The sequence below is a fragment of the Helianthus annuus genome, chromosome 4 (genome assembly GCF_002127325.2).
Source record: "Helianthus annuus cultivar XRQ/B chromosome 4, HanXRQr2.0-SUNRISE, whole genome shotgun sequence".
Classification (NCBI taxonomy): Eukaryota; Viridiplantae; Streptophyta; class Magnoliopsida; order Asterales; family Asteraceae; genus Helianthus; species Helianthus annuus.
The window spans coordinates 16019283-16037425 of NC_035436.2; the positions used below are offsets into that span (position 1 = coordinate 16019283).

Below are 18143 nucleotides of genomic sequence, written 5' to 3' on the forward strand. Positions count from 1 at the left end.
AATCCGCACACTTCCTGGCTATTAAGGAAACGGATAAGTTTTCTACCTTGGTAGACGTGTACTTAAAGGAAGTAGTTTCAAGGCATGGAGTGCCAACATCCATTATTTCCGACCGAGACGCTCATTTTACTTCAGAGTTGTGGCAAGCTATGCACAAATCCTTTGGCTCACGTCTAGATATGAGCACCGCTTATCACCCGCAAATGGATGGACAGTCCGAACGCACCATCCAAACCCTAGAAGACATGCTCAGGGCATGTGTGATCGATTTTGGCAAGAATTGGGAAAAGCACCTACCGCTAGTGGAATTCTCCTACAATAACAGTTACCACACTAGCATTCAGGCAGCACCTTTTGAGGCATTGTACGGTCGTAAATGCCGGTCACCTCTTTGTTGGGCGGAAATCGGTGATAGTCAAATCACGGGCCCAGAGATGGTGGTAGATACAACGAAAAAGATTGCCCAGATCAGACAACGCATGGCGGCAGCTCGTGACCGTCAGAAAGACTACGCGGATAAGCGTAGGAAACCACTGGAATTCCAGGTCGGTGACCGGGTTCTACTTAAAGTCTCACCCTGGAAGGGTGTGGTACGCTTTGGTAAACGGGGCAAACTTAATCCGCGATATATCGGACCATTCGAAATTACCGAGAGAATCGGTAAGGTTGCTTATAGATTGAACCTGCCTGAAGGACTGAGTGCGGTACACAACGTATTCCACATATCTAATCTGAAGAAGTGTCTGTCAGATGAAACGCTCGTGATTCCTTTCAAGGAACTAACTATTGACGAACAGCTACACTTTACTGAGGAACCAATTGAGATCACGGATCGAGAGATCAAAACCCTCTAACGTAGCCAGATACCTCTTGTACGAGTCCGTTGGAACTCGCGACGTGGCCCAGAGTTTACCTGGGAGCGGGAAGACCAGATGAAGCACAAGTATCCCCAGTTGTTCCCAAACGAAAACCCCAGCACTGAAGCTACAACCGAATTTCGGGACGAAATTCCAAACTAACGGGGGGATGATGTGACACCCCGTTGAAACGTTCTTACTTACACTAGCTTGACAGTGACTGCCTTAACTTTCGGGACGAAAGTTCTTAAAACTTGGGGATAATGTGACACTCTAGGTTTTCCCGAGCGATTATCTTGTGTATCTGTGTGTATATATGCGTTATTAAATGAAAGTTGCGTATTGTTTTTGATGTTCTATGTGATCCTTGCATTATGTGTATGTATAATGTATATATATATATATATATGTGTGTGTGTGTGTGTGTGTTATATTAGTGAACCGAGACCAGCAACCCGACTCGAGACCACTCTCGGTCTCGAGTGAACCACAACCGGTTGGGCCGGTTGGGCCGCAACCTCCCTTAGCCCATTATCGGTGCACCACTCCATACTTAACCCGAAACCCTCACACACACTCCTCTTTTTACTCTCACACTTTCTCACTCACTCTCCCTCTCTCTTTCTAAAAAAACCCTAAACCTTAACAAATCAAGATTCACCTCCTTCCCCCTCTCTCTCTCTCGGATTCAACCAAGAACACCGGATTCAACCAAGAACAACGGTTCAAGCTAGGAATCTCGTCTTGAAGTTTATTCATTGGTTCCTCCATACTCTCACACCTTAAATCTAGCTGGTTAGTGTCCCTTTTGGTATAATACATAAAGACTGTTGTTTGTTTATGATGAAGGTGCTTGCTTGATGATATGAGTAGTATTTTTAAATTGATTTAAGTGATTAACGATGTTCCTTCATGTTGTTATGTGAACGGTTTGCTAAAAGTATGATAGAGTGATGATGTGTTAAGGCTATTCAATAAGGTTTGGTGCATGACTAAGTTGCTATTTGATGCAAATCGTGAGTTATGTGTTAATGATTGTAAATGTCGCTGAAAATGCTTCCAAAGTTGTGAGGGTAGGGCTGGAAATGCATGTTTCGGGTTGGTTATGAGGGTTATACGTGATGAACAATGTGAATGAATAATGAAGAACAAGTTGAATGTGATATGAATATTCAAAACATGCATGTTTTGATATGTTTTGATTAATTACCGGACAAGAAAACATGTTGGTGGAATGTTATTGGTTAGTACAAAATCTCATGAAAACAGAATTTCATTGGCTAGTACAGTGGACAGGTTCTAGAAGGATTCGGGTGCACGTAATTGTGGTTGCGAGTCGGAACCCTTGGTTGCGACTCGAGACCAAGGCATGACAACTCGAGATGGACTTCAGGGACTCGAGACCGGCAAGGTCTCGACAAGAGACTTCATGATCTCGACTCGAGACTGGACTCGAGACCTCTGAGATTGCGACTCGCAAGCAGCACACTCGAGACCAAAACGTGATTCTTCGAGATCTCCCGGTTGCGACTCGAGACCGTGTATTCTCGAGTCGAGACCACCCTTGTCTCGACTGGGCTGCCTACGTGTTATTGGGCCACGGATTGTTGGGCTATCTGTTGACTGGGCTGCATGTGTATCTGTTACTGTTTGTTTGTGAAGTGTTAGGGCAGGCCCAATAACCCAACTGTTTGATTGTATGCGTGCTAAGTGTGTTTATACGTGTTTGATATACGTGATTACTTGTACCCCGACTTGACCCATATTTGGTAACCATGCTAGGACGTGGTGACCAACGTGATTGACCGGGTACTTAATCTACCGAGCAACCCAAGGTGAGTTCACAACCTAAAGCATGTGTTCCCGGTGGTTTAGGAAACGGAACTAAAAACAACGCTATCCCCTTATGAGGGATACAACTTACTTTTCTTCCCTTGTTATTGGGAACCTTTAGTTAATTACTGTTTATACGGATTGCAGCAAACGGCACTAAACGAAACTCTATCACTCAAGTCCCTACTACATAATACCGATTAGTCGCCGGGGCCAGGCGAGCGGGTTATTAGTTGATAGCGCTATTTAGGTCTTACCAACCTCACACCGTGCCAAGGTATGGGATCGGTCGTGAACTAATGTACTCAGGCATCCGTCAATGATGATAGAACATTGACATTGGGGCGTCCTGCGGAAACGCAACGGTTACCTAGTGTTCGGTATTGGAAAAACAGTTTAGTCACTAACTTTTGGGGTAGCTCCCCATGACATGTATAAACGGATAAATTAACTGGTGAAACAAGTTTTTGGTAATTAAAACTGGACAACTAGTGAACTCACTCAGCATTATTGTTGACCCCTTACTGCATGCTTTGCAGGTAACCAGTGACTAAGGAGCTTGCTGCTTGGGAATGCGTAGTGTTCGTCTACCCATGTGTTGGGTGTCAAACAAACTTGAACTATGAACCTTGTTTAAAACTGTTTTACTTATGCTTCCGCTACTTACTACTATTTGAACTTAAGACTTTAAACTCTAAACTTGATATTTGCTAATCGTATGGTTAGTAAGTATTACTTTGGTTATTAATTCAATTATTCGGTATAATTGGTGGCTGGATCCTGGTCGGTCATGCCCTCAAGCGGATGGTACTCCGCATGTGGAATTTGGGGGTGTGACATCAGTATCTTTGTTATCCGGTATGATATTAAAAATGCGTTCGAGAATGTACGAAGAGTTATGATAACTTTGAAGTTTTGTAACAATCTTTTCTTTTTCAGCCAAGACTTGTTTAAGATTAGCAATTTCATCAACACATTTGTTCAATTCGATTTGTTTTTCTTTAACCTTTCTTTCATACACAATTCTTTAATGATTAAAGTTTCCGACAATCTTTGATCAAAACTTTTGACTTGGCTCTTCAAAGTATCATAAGCTTCTTGTACTCTCTGACTCGACCACTTTAAAGAATCATAATCCTGAAATTTAGATTCTTATTCAACACAATCGACACATTTTGCTGAACACATTTGTCTGTACACATCATTATCTTTTTCAAGATCTTGACACTTCTTTGTCAGCTTCTCAACTTTTAATTTTAAACTTTCTTCTGTTTCAACTCTTTCTTTACATTTCATTTTTAAAACATCTTCAAGTTTATTCATTTCATTATCTTTTATTTTTATGATGTCAACTTTTTCTGTACAGGCTTTGCACACTGCTATGCAATTCCTGCACTTGTTTTCATTTTTATCAACTAAATCAATATTCGATGAGTCAGAAGATTCATTTACCTCATATTCTTTAAGCACCCATTCTTCTTTCTTAGCTTTCTTGTCTTCCACTGCCTTTTCCTCTTTTCCTTCTTTCTCTTCAACCTTTCCTATCTCTTCAGATTTCTGTTCCTTTTCAGCAGCAGTCTTCGCAACAGCCTTTACTTCTTCAATCAACTTCTTCAATTCTTCTTCTTTCTTTTTCTTCATTTCTACCACCTTCGGTAGACTTGCTTCACAAACCTCTCTTATTTTCTTTTCCAAATCAGGCAGATAAGCTTTATCAGATAACCTTCGTGTGTTGAACGTAGCTTGCCTTGGAAGCAAATTTGTTACAGCTTTGAAATCCACTTTTGAAGGGTTGACAACCGGATTACCCCGTGGATCCATGTAACATTCAAGCTCTTCATTCCATCGTTTGGCTCTTTGAGCTTCTTTGAAAGGTTCATCTAACTTTCCAATCTCCCACCTAGCATAGTCTGCTTTCCACCACCTGTCAGGATCAGCATCAGCAACAAAAGCATACCCAACAGCATCTTTTTCAGGTAAAACTTCTTTGCTCCAATCATATCCTTCATCGTCATAGATAACTACAAGAGCTCTTGATTTTTCTTCTTGTTGTTTCAACCTTGGTGGCTCAGACTTGTTCTGATGGTATATCGCTTTCTTGTAATAGTCTTCGTTGAAAGGATTCTCAGAATCATCAGCAGCATACGCATTTTTGCACTCGCGCTTGAAGTGACCTTTTTGTTTGCATTTGAAGCATGTCACTTTGGATTTATCAAATCCCAGATTGGTAGATGGACCACCAATTGACTTTCTCCCCGTGATCTCCATGAACCGCTGTGCTCGACGAACCGCACTGGCCATGCACCATCTAATATCCATTAGTTCCATCTCTTCGGGGTCTAATTTATCATAATATTCTTTCGTCAAATTGGTATTGCCAATCTTCCCTGCAACGAGGCATTCATACTATTCAAGTACAGATGCCAAGAAAACCATCTGTTGTTTTGCCGATTCTTCGTTGAAATTCTGCCCATTCTTCAAATCAACTGCGATATTACACTGGAATAGTTTCTTTGAAGCAGATTGGTCTGAAGTGTTCGAAGAAGAACCACTGTGAAATCCACTGTGAAGACTTTCATTATTCACCGAACTTGAGCTTTCTGCAGAGAATGCTGTTTTTGGAGACCCAACTTGTGGTATATTCCCTCTGTAATAGAGTTCCACATTCTGCTGATAAGCTGGACTGTTGACTTTCGATCTTTTGATCTCCAACTCATGACTTTCAAGCCTTTCAATCAGTAAATCAACTTTTAAATCACCAGGCTTGATCGTATTCTTCAGCATAAGAGCAAAATATTGCCAATCTTGATCATTGGGCAATGCATCAAACAGTTTATCTATCATCTCTTCTTCAGGATTTGAGATTTCATATCTGGCTAGCTCCATCTTCAGATGTCCAAATCTCTCGATCATCCTACAAACCGATTCATTTTTCATGCAATTGAACACATCAAACTCTTTACGCAACAATTTCTTTTTGTTTTTAACAATTTCATTACTACCAACACACTTCTTCCCTAACGCTTCCCACAAACTCTTTGAAGTTTTCTCCTGTTCAAGTAAAGAGATGATATCCTCTCTCACTGTAACACCCCAAAAATAAAAGACACAATAAATAATAATAAACTTAATGTGATTAAGGAATATATAGTAATATGGTACCTAAATGTGGGATTCTAAAGAATATATAGTAATATGGTACCTAAATGTGGGATTCTAAAGATTAGATTTTGTAATTAGCAACTAAGTGAAGGGGGTAAAGTGCAAAGTGATTAAACTTAAATTAGTAAAAAAAATTAAACCCCAAACACAGTGAGTGTGTCTGGGGGATCGATCGAGCAAGGCAGGAGGAGGGGGAAACCCTAAACTCAAGAAATCAAGCAATTGAAGCCTAAAATCATAAGAAAATCCAGTGCATGAGCCCTCTTATCGATCATCTAAGCATACCTAGTGAAGTGGTAAGTCGAATTTCTGGATTTGGTGAATTGTAGAAAAAGGGTTTCAACCCAATCATGAATTCGTGGTATGATTTGTGCTAATTAGATGTTAGGGTTACTCCCTAGAGTGGAAATCATGCTTGATTTTAGTTTAATTGAAAGAAAATTTTATAAACCTACTTGTAGTAGTAGAGATGATGATATGGATGATTATACATGTTCAATGCTTGTGTGATGTTACTATTTGATGTTGATTGTAAGAAGTAATTGATAGATAATGGTATAAAAGTTATATAATTCTAGTTGAAATTGATAATCTATGTTATGAACTAGGAAGAGTATGCATAAAATACTTGTACTATATGCTTAAATGATGGCATGCACACCAAGTGTTTGATGAAATGCATAGGTGAGATTATTGGATGAGATTGGATGTAAACAATGAATGAATATGTGTAGGAAGTAATAATGGTGTGTTGAATAGTGAATTAACATAAGAAGTGTGCTTTAGATATGATTCATGTAGAAGATTGGATTTGCTAGTATCATGTGGTAGTAGTATGCTTTAGGAATGGTACCTTATGCTTAAATGATACAATGGACTCCATGGGTTGCTGAACTTTCTAAATATGGTTATGAATTAATTGTAAGAACGTGAATGTACAAGGAAGAAGAAATATTCGAATGATGATTTAGGTTGGCGAATCATGGATTATGATGCTACAAGTAGGATTACATAAATACTAGTATGAATGGAAGTTGTTTATGTACATACATGGGATCTAGGTGAATGAGGTTGCATATGTCACACCCCCAAATTACCACCTAGGGTATGTCCCTATTGGAGGTGCAACGATCCAACAAAGAGCCACCAATCATATCAAACACGAGTTATAATGTATTGAAATACCCAATTGAAATAAATATAGCGTTTGAAAAGTTAAACCAAAACCAACGTATTGAGCGGAAGCATAAAAGTTTAAGTGTGTAAATGTATCAAAACCGAATCAAAATAACTGTTTATTATGACCATAACCACTCCAGCAGCATCAGACAGCAAGCTCCCAAGTTCCTTCAATAGTTACCTACAAGCATGTAAACAAGTGTGTCAGACTACGCTGGTGAGTTCAAGGTTTGTGTTTGTTTACCAAGTTGTGTTACCGATCATGTGAGTAAAACAGTTTATAAAACGATATGTTGTTTGTTGTTATAGTAGTTGATGTTTCGATGTTGTCATTACTCGAGTACCGAATGGCCAGATGATATGTGATTGCCAACCCCAATGCCTCTATCAAAGCATTGGTCATGTTTTAAGGTAATTAGTTCACGCCCGTTCTCCTCGAACGTCGTGAGGGTGCCAAACCTAATAGCGCTATCAACTAATAACCCCCGTTGCCCTATAAGCAACGACCCGGTAGATGTAGTGGTCTTACAATGATAGAAAACTGAGTACAATAACCAACATCCCATTACCCATGCATTCCTCATCGGAACGTTACCCGTTATCCCTTCACTGGGATCCATGCTTGAGAAAAGAGCAATGAACTCACCTTGGTTTTGCTCGGTAAGACTAGTTATGTGATCAATTTGCTTTAAACAATCCTAACATGGATACCATTAACATTTAGTTGGGTATCACTTAAATCTTTATATTCTACACGCACATTACACAAGTAGGCATCGTATTAAATCACGTATTTTGTTACATAATACACAGGTTGCACTGCACATTGTTGTCCGAACTATAACAGTTAACCATGACATACATTAATCAGGTTATCACAGCTTATTCCCGCAACAGAATGTTCGTACTACATACATGCTTACTTAATACACTATGCATATCCAGAATACAAGTTGCATCACAAGTATTTATCATCGGTCTACACATTCCCATACAGTCAACTATCAGTAGCACTCATGGACATTAAAGTTAAACCTACTGTTACATCTATTATCACATAAACATATGATCATCTACATAAATCAATATGTTTGGCATCTATTTTGTAAATTCATTAATAGTTGTTTTAGTGGTCCAAATTAATGAAATCGTGTGTTGTCACATCCATCACTTTATTTAAGTATAACAAATGCTTGTCAGAGAAAATCACATGAAATTGTTTGGCTCAAAGAGCCTTTAATCATAACATTCAAGGGAATAGAGTGTGCCATGGTTTCAATAATAAGCAGTCAAGGGTTGTCGGTCAACATAAAGCTAAAGTGGCGGCCAAATTCATGATAAATCCCATATCTCATCACAACCGTTCCATGTGACCCTTAACTAAAGGTGCGGCCGAAATCAGCATGTGCAGCCCAGTTAAATGCCGGTCCACACTTAACCCTTATTCACTATCTAATTATTATTATCACATGATAAGAAATCGAGTCATATTTTCACCATCAAGGTGCCTACTGATCAACCCATCATATTCACAATTATACTTCTGACATGATGCACATGCTCCCTCCCTATATCATAATTTAATCAAGAACAAGTTTCAAAAGACAATAACATTTGGCGGTCCAGTTACAAACAATTTGGTGGATGTTTGGTCCAATAGAAATAATCCTTTAGTGAAATTCAATTAAATGGGTCGGCCACTTTATGAAATAAAGTCAAAGTCTTGGTTGAATTAAGAATTCTAAGATCAACATCTTCCATCAAAAGTCGGACCCCTTTACATTGTAAAAGTCGGATCTTATCCACTTCCTAAACTCGGACCATATTCACAAGTTAAAAGTCGGATTTAATCATCATCAACAACACAACAGTTACATTCATACGCAGAACCCTAACCATTCGTCTAACCAATGCATTATCACATATAAACGTACCTATAGGAATCAGTACGGGTTCATCACATACTTCTTTAATTATTAAATCAAGATCACATATAACAGGTTCATCAAATAGGAATCAATACGGATATGATTTCACTAACAAGATTATACACGTATACTTTCATGCGATCAAGATTACACAAGTAAGATTCACACAATTAAACTTAACAAAAAAATACCGAATTACTAACCAAGATGATGGTGATCAGATCACGACGCGGAGGGGGGGTTCTACTGCCGTGCGTAGGAGATGGAGAGATAGGGTTTGTTATGGTTTTAACTAGACAGGATTTGATTTGGAATATAATACGTATGCTTATATGGATTATGGTTTTGGGCTGATTACTCAAACTAAACAAACAATAAGGAGTTGGGCCGGTTCCATTTTCTTGGCCGATATGGGCTTAAGCCCAAATAGAATAAGCTGCCCAACTAGCAACCAAGCAATTTATATTTACAAATAAGGGAGGTGGGGATCCGGCTTAGTTTTGGGCCTCATATTGGGCTCTCGGTTGCAAGTGTGAGCCACATAGGTTTTGGGTGCGGCCCACTCGAACATGAACACTAAAGTGTGGCCCGATGCACTAAACTAATATATGGTTACCGAATCATACAAACGCAGAACGTGTAACGTTTAAAAAGAAGTAATGAGATGTTGAGACCACAAGGTTAAATGATACTAACCTGAAATGTTCGGGTTGTCACATCATCCCCAACTTGAAAGAAATTTCGTCCCGAAATTTGGCAAGCGCCAAGTGTGAGAGAAACGAAGTGCGAAATCAGGATTGTTGCGGGTTCTGCTCAGTTGTGACATCATCCCCAACTTGAAAGAATTTTCGTCCCGAAAATTGATCTAAAACAATGGCTTGAAGTGAGTTCCGACGAACTCGATCTATAGATACTTTACAACGCCTGGGGGGCTAATCTTGTGATCGGTGGAAATCATGGTATGGTGGTTAGCGTTTTGTTATATCAGTTGCCAATCAAAGAAACAGGGTATTAATGAGGTTCGTACAAAGAATCGAGCGAAACAGGGGTCCATTAAACATCCGAAGGATTTGGCCAGCAAATTGTTGTCAAGAAGTAATTTCCAGTAGTGGTGCATGGCGGCATGGCACAACAGGGAGGTTCGTTACATTGCGGTCGCGCGAGTGTCCAAAACAGAGTTTGGTGGGTAAAGGTTAGTGTTGCAAAACGACAAACGCGTGTAACTGTGACTGCTTCACTTCTAGCGGCGATGACAAGTGAAAGTGATAAGGTTCGTCTACAGGGATGCGTGGGTATAGTTCTCTTAATCCCGTGTTCGTTCGGAAGTTCCATCTAGCGATGCCATCACATGGTTAGCTCTATTGAAACAAGGGTGCACTGGAGGCCCTTGTGATCGGTCTAATTGGTGCATTCGGTACCGTCCAAGTAATGCCTCCCACTTAAATCCAATGACCACGGTGCATTCGCTGGATCATCGGTACCCTCGGATAGAAGCGATGCTCCGCGTGTTGTAGGGTTGGGTTTCAAAAGCTGCAAAGACGTTCTCCAATTTTATTTCTCAGGAATTCACAGCTCCCCGCTATGCTAAGGAGGTTGAAGTTGCGAAACCTTCGAAAATCCTATGATGAAGCTGTGATAGTATCTAGCGAACCTAAGGGATTTCTGTTTCCCATAAGGAATCTGAAATTGCATAAGGTCAATCTGAAATTCCGCCTAACGATGTGGAAGTAAACCAGCTCACTCTTCAGAAGGCATGTCAGAAAATTCATGGATAAGTGGAAGACACCCGATCTTCCTTTCTTAAAGTGGCGAATCGGTGACAAGAGCTAGTATAGCGGAGTAGCCCTTCCGTAGACACTTCTGGGCTTTCACGACTGTGACAATGCCAACAACGGCACCACTACGATGATCTTAAACTGATAAGGATTCCCCACTGGGGAGAGGGAACGCACGATCTTTTTTTTTTTTTTTTTTTTTTTGCAGAGAATTTTCTGCGTGATACATAGATAACCATGTCCATGTCAACGACCATGTCAAAACTTACAAGAGTATTGGGAAGTAGGTCAATGTCGAACACTTGACCCATGAGATCAAGTTTACAACCAAAAAGAACATGAGAAGCTTCTATCGATTTACTATCAGTCAGTTCTACTACATGCTTATTTACAAGAAAGGTGGAAGTCAGTCCTAACTAACGACTGAACCCTAAGGCACAAAACTCCAATCGAAACAAGAGTCAAATAAAACCGAAGTAGAAAAAGATCATTCAAAGAAGACGTACCGGCCTCTACATTGCCATCATTGCGAGTCTCCCCCAGCGCCAATAGTAAATATTCTTCCACGTGCTCCGTTCCCACCATTGTTCCCATTGTTGCCGCTCCCAGTATTGTTATTGTTGCCATCATTCTGATTGAGCTGAGGGCAATCCCTCTTAAAATGACCCTCATCACCACACTGAAAGCACCCCTTTTGATTTCCCTGGTTCTGTTGAGACTGTTGCCCTTGCTGTCTCTGATTCGACTGAGTCTGCTGCTGCTGCTGCTTTGGCTGTGGAGCCCTACAATCCTTGGCCTCATGGCCTACCTTGTCGCACCTGCGACAAACTCGATCACACTGCCCATAATGATGAAACCCACATTTGTTACACTGAGGCTTCTTTCCCACATAAGGTCTCTGATTTTGATTCACTGAGGATGATTGGCCAAAGCTGCGAGTACTGCCAGTATCTGCCTTCCTTTGGGGCTGGACCGAGTTGGACGCCTTGTCCATATCACCCCACTTGCGTTTGCCATCAGTGACAGGAGTAGTGGCTGTAGTGGCGGCAGTAGTAGCTTTAGAAACACGCGGTGGCAGTGAGTTGCTTTCCACCTCCTGATCAATAATCTTGTGAGTCAACCGGACAATCTGGGTCAAGTTATTGAGGTTTGCAGCGGTAACCAAACCCTTCACTCGTGGAGGTAACCCCTTGATGAATAACTCGATCCTTCGAGACATAGGTCGAGACAAATTCGGACACAAGTCAGCCAGCTCATACGATCGCTTCACATACGCTTCAACCTCAGACCCCACCAGTTTCAAATCGTAATACTCGTTCTCTAGCTTCTGTATCTCATCCCGGGGACAGTATTCCTCCCTCATTAATTCCTTGAAGTCGTCCCAAGTAGTAGCGTTTGCTGCATCAATACCCAGCAGCTGAACCTGGGCATTCCACCAGGTTAAGGCACCATCCTCAAGCGTGCCTGTCGCATACTTCACGCGGTCCCCCACGGGACAGTTGCACATAGCGAACACTGACTCAGCTTTCTCGAACCACCTCAATAGTCCCACAGCCCCTTCCGTCCCGCTGAAGGTCTGTGGCTTGCAATCCATAAACATTTTGAACGTACAGGCAGGCTGGTTGTTCGGGTGCGCTGAGTGAAAGAAGATACGACACAAGAGTAAGAGTTGTGTGACACCTCGAAAATTCCTGTCCAATTAAATAAAGACACGTGTCCTCTGTGACAGACGTGTCAGAGAAACCGGGTTTAATAAAGAGATACGTGGTAGGATTTATTTAAAAAGGGCGTTATGTATTTTAATTACCGCTGAACGACCCAAGGGCGACATGTTATTAAATCACCTCTGAGCGACCCGACATTTTATAAATCCCAAGATCCTTAAATCAATTGATGATCGTCTCGTACGATAACCGGTTGCTCTCAAATAAATAAAGTTCCATCTTTATAAAGGACTATGGAAGTGTAGGTTGTTACTACTCCTAAATTAATAAAATCCTTGTGATTTACATTAATTATTTAATGGCCAAGTTCTATAAAAACTTTCAAGACCCACTTCTTTGAAATATCCGTCAATTGCCAAGACTTGAATGAGAATTTGAAATGGGGGACATGTAAGAGCTTTCTCTTCATGCAAAGGCTGGCCAGGTGGTCCCACAAGCTGCAAAAGTTAGTCATGGTTCGGTTTTGTAATGCATGGTCAAGACTTTAAAGTTTGCAAGAATTTTGTCTTCTGACCATCGCTTACGGACCGCAAAGCCCTTGGCTTACGGTCCGTAAGCAAGGGGCCTGATTTATGCTCCGCCTGGGTTGGTTACGGACCGCAAAGCCTTAGGCTTACGGTCCGTAAGCTAAGCACCTGAACTATGTTTCAGCAAGGTCGGTTACGGTCCGCAAGGTGATTATCATACGGTCCGCAAGAGGTCCTTACGGACCGTAAGGCCTGAAGCTTACGGTCCGTAAGACCGTCGCTGGCAGTAATTTTTGGACAGCTGCCTGTCCATTGCTTATAACCGACTTAAAACGTAAAATTTGGTTTCTATGGGCTTCCTAGGCTGTTTTTAGACCCTTAGGGACAAATGGATTGATCATACAACATCACTAGACATGCTTGGCATGATCCAAGAGACTTGGATTCACTATAAATAAGAGTTCAAGCTTGGCCATTTGAACTTGCTCATTTGGAGAACTTGGCTAAGCATTTCTGGAACTTCTCTGGTCATCAAGGCAATTTCTTAAGCTCTCTAAATCAACTTAGGACTCTTGTAAGTGTCCTTAACCCTCTCTAATCCTTTCTAGCTTAGTTAATTAAGCATAAGTCAAACCGTCGTAATTAAGGTTTGACTTCGTGATTAAGCATAATGTGCTTTGTCTAATCACGAATTAAAAGTACCTTTAGGAAGGTAATTAAGTGGGTAACAAACCCTTAAAAGGGTATTTCCAGAATCCCACTCTAAACATGCTAATTGTCGAGTCAAAGCTAATTAGAAAAAGTCAACAGGATGCTTATCTTTGAATTAACGCATAATTAGCAATGTAGGTTGTATGTAACCTGATTGAAAATTAATATAACTTGGTAATAAGTATAAGAACATGTTCCAACATGTTCAACTCGACAATTTTCTGTTTAGACCCGGTTCGGAACCGAAAGTCGCATAGTTTGACTTTCGCTTTGACTTTCAGTTCTGACCCGTTTTAGTCAAGTTTGAATCTGCCTTAGAGCTTCTTTTGAACCTATTAACATGTTAGTATATCCTCCTGTGATTATACAATGTGGTTCATTAGACATCTAGTTCGTATGCATGTTTCCGCTAAATGCCATATGTTGACCATTATGCCCGAATGACCAAAAATCATGACTTTTGAAAATGTAAAAGGGTAGACACCTTAGATACTGAAATATAAAGTTGTCCCCAAAATTTGGTATCAATTTGAGGTCTAGATCATGAGTTATGCCCATTAGCGTAATTAAGAGCTTCTTTACTAGTTAATTAGCGTAAATTACGTATGGCCTATTAAAACCCAAATTTTTATACCAAATCTTATACCCTCTGTTATAAAATAATATTTTGGGATTTTTTGAGATTTTTATTTATTTTTAGGCTGAGCTTAACCTAGTGTTCTAAGAATTATTCGGTTTATGCCGGTTATACCCTTTTTAGCCATAAAATGAGTTTTACTAATCCTTTTGACCTCAAACCAATTCCTACTGATTAGTTATGATAAATAAATTATTTTGAACCTTCTGGAGATATAAAAATATCAGCTTTTCTATAAAAACCCGGAAATGGCTTCAAATCGCCTTTTTAGGCATTTTTACGACATAGTATATGTCAAAAATAAGGTTTTATATAAAAGGTCTAATACCTACTGATATATTTTATAAAAATATACATTATATCAGTAGCCTAAAGTTAGAGACTCAGATTTCCCATTTTACCCTTTTTAGCCTATGTAAAATTACTAAAATGCCCTTATGAGGCGTTATTGGCGTATAAAAGCATTTGGGGCATAGTTGGGTATACCATTCTGATATTACAACATATTTTGTGCATATAATCCCAGGAAACTTGCATATGACTTATATGGTTACTCGTTACGCATTTTCGCGTTCGGATCGGCTTATGTGACTAGTTCACGCGTATTAGCCGAAACGGGTCAAACCATATCATCTAAGTCTCAAAATTCAGAATATATTTAGATTACCCATATAATACAAGTATCCAAGCTTGTAGGGTCTAAATCATATTCCTCCCCGGTTTTCGCACTCTTCGCGATTAAACCATATTTACTCTTTGAAACTAACCGGTCTAAGCTTAAGCTATATTAAAAGACCCGTTAGGATTCTAATAGGTTATTATAACCTTCGTTCCAGAATAGGAGCCCAGTAAAAGACACGTGCATTTTTGAAATTGTGGTTATACTTGCTCAGGTAAATACTTTTAACTTATTTTCCCTTATACGGGCTTGGGGGTACGGTATATAATATACCGCTTGGTCGGGCGGTTGGTTCCATCTCATTAGTAGTTGGGTATTACCAATGGGACCCGTTTAAAATTTAGTGTTGTTTGTTTCTTGTGCCTTTGGGAGCTTAATGACCATGTCCCGGATATCCTTGGCATCATTTTTGGCCACGACCTCGACTGCCGGGTGTAGGCGTACACCCGGTATTTTGTCTATTATTTTAAGGTATTAACGTTGGCTTCCCGCCACGGACCTATACCATGTGGTGTGTCATTTAACCTTAAACCCGACACGACTCGGGCGACTGAACGGTCAACAAACATGTAAATCTTTTACAAGTTTAATTCTGCTTAATTATCTCCAAGTTATAAAATGTTTTGTGCCTTGTGCATTTAAAACCAAACTTTCAAATATTTTCAAAATGAGTCAGTTAAATTGTATTTACCAGTGCAAACTGACGTATTTTCCCCAAAAAGATTAAGTGCAGGTGCTATACGCAATAGGCTGGTTTCTCCTTAGCATCTTAGAGTCTCGCAAGCTGTTGGGATGCGTAATCTGTTGAACAATGTCTTTCTTTTTACTTCGATCCGCCTGTGGATCTATTTTGACTGGTTGTGATACTTGATATTACAATTAATAGTTGAAATAAATCTATTATCTTTTGCTTCCGCTGTGCATTATAAATTTGTGTTGTTTGACATATATTGATATCAACTGCGTCACGTAATCCCCCACCGGGCCCACCGGTGACACGTGGAAATTAGGGGTGTGACAGGTTGGTATCAGAGCCAACACTGAGTGAATTAAACACTAGCCTTTTTGTGTTTAATCTCAGTGCACAAATTTGCACATTCTTCGAGTTCCAAGTCTAGACATTGAACATAGGACCGACTCTAAAATTTGTTTTAATTTTTGAGTCTTTTATTATATTGCTGTTATCTAAATATTTTATGTAGGTCATCATGCCACCCAGATTCCTTCGCGGTCGAGGCAAAGGACACATGACAGGCCATGATCACGAGGCCGGGCCATCGCATCGACGCACTCCTTCCATCACCATGAGCACTAGCCCGCAAGAGCCATGGAGGCTCTATGTCGAACCTGGAAGACGATCGGTATCTCTTAGCTCCTCTCCGTCATACCAACATTCGTTCGGGCCCAATTCTGAAAACGAGCCCAATAACCAACCTCCAGCATTCATACCTCTCCAAAGATCCAACTCTCACCATTCTTTTGGCAGCCCAACACCCGTTTTCCAAAGTCGGTTTAACCCGGCTAACCTTTTACCTGCACCAGTGGGTTTTAACCCACTTGGACCAGGAGATCACTTTTCTGAGGAAAACGACATGGATGAAGACACCGATCCCGTGGAACCTGCATCGGGAACCCCGAATCACCCAATTGAAATATCAGATGGGTCATCCTTTCATGGATCACCGCATCGAGGACCGGACAGTTTCATGGAGAGATTCAATCAGCATGATTGGTATTTTACCCCGTCTGAGCACTCGCATCATGATCAGCAACAGGATCCTTCAGTGGGTCAACAGTTTGTGGCAGCTACGCCACCGCCACCACCGCCAGTAGAGCCGCAGCAACCGCCTCCAGAACCACCGAGGCGAAGAAGGTCAACCGCACGAATGTCCGTGCGAGGTGGAGTTCGGATTGCTACTCCCCAGCCATCAAGTGGCAGCCACTACCCGCCACTTCAGGAGGATGAGGACCCATATAATGGTGGTCCGTCAAGCCCTCTTCCAGAGGTTAACTCAGTACCTATGGTACCACCTTTGGGTTTCGATAACCCGATTCCTACATATGCTGGGTCAGCAACATACAACCCATTTGAGCAGCCGGCGCACACTCACTACAACTACAACTATGGATATGCAGATGTAGATCCATATCAGGTAGCTCGGGATTACAATGTTCTACATCCTGAAGGACCATACGGAGGGCCTTGGACTACTGGTTACCCGACTTATGGGTACCAGCATCAGCCACCTCCTCCGCCGGTGTATCAGCCGCCTCAACCACCGATTCAGCAGGAAGTCCTTGAGAGGCTAAGCCAAGTTGAACAAGAAGTTCGTGAAGACCGCAAAGAGCGGCAAGGATTTTTCAAGGGGCTGTCAGACTTGCTTAAAGGGAAGTCAAAGCGAAGGGGTCATTGAAAACCCTTATTATTTACTTATGTTATCATTCAGTCCCTGCGTGGACTTGTTATTTCAGTATTCAGCTCCTGCGTGAGCTTATTGTTATTTGTATTCCGCTCCTGCGTGAGCAAGTTTGGTTAGTTAACCCCTGCGTGGGTTTTGTTCTTGTTTCCCGCTCCTGCGTGGGCATTTTTTTTATTTTGTAGAAGTCTCGTTTGGGCAATTGTTGTACTGTCTTGAACTATGTGTGAGATGTTAAGTTAAGCTTTATTTTATTACTTGCATGCTTAAATTATGAAAATAAATAAATTATGAAAAGGATCTGCCATTGCAATTAATTGGTAAAATCTAAAGAGAACCTAGACCTAGCTTTATAAAACAAAGCCAAAATGGTAGTTCCATAATTAGATTAAGATCTATAATTAACATCTCCAGTTAGGACTAATCTGCGTTGATTATAAAAGAATCTTGAGGTAAAACCTAGCCCTAGTGTTATTAAAACCTGGCCAAGATGGTATAACCCACATAATAGATTCCAATTAATAACATCTAGTATGTTAATGCTTTTGGCAAACTGTGAATCAGTGAAGTCACACAGGCCATATATATATTGGGTTAATTTCTGAATTCCCTTAATATTAGTTAAACCACTTCTTTAAAAGTGAAGTGCCTATGGGCAATAATTAAATGTCCTCCGTGACTAAGGACAGTGGTAGCTCATGACTCCCTGTTAATTAAAGGTATAGAACTATGATTCGACCTAAAACACCTAGATACTGTAAAATCTTGGTTATT

At 40.7% G+C, this 18143-nt stretch overlaps 1 protein-coding gene across 1 annotated transcript; it reads left to right on the forward strand.

The window, feature by feature from the left end:
• Positions 1-16199: 16199 nt before the first annotated feature.
• LOC110905184 (extensin-like) lies at positions 16200-17366 on the forward strand. The gene has a single exon (XM_022151079.1). It carries the CDS (start codon positions 16200-16202, stop codon positions 17364-17366), a length of 1167 nt encoding a protein of 388 aa, XP_022006771.1.
• Positions 17367-18143: the final 777 nt, after the last annotated feature.

Bases quoted from the DNA above. Each gene is read 5' to 3' on its own strand.
- LOC110905184 (XM_022151079.1), top strand. From the start codon at position 16,200: ATGACAGGCCATGATCACGAGGCCGGGCCATCGCATCGACGCACTCCT.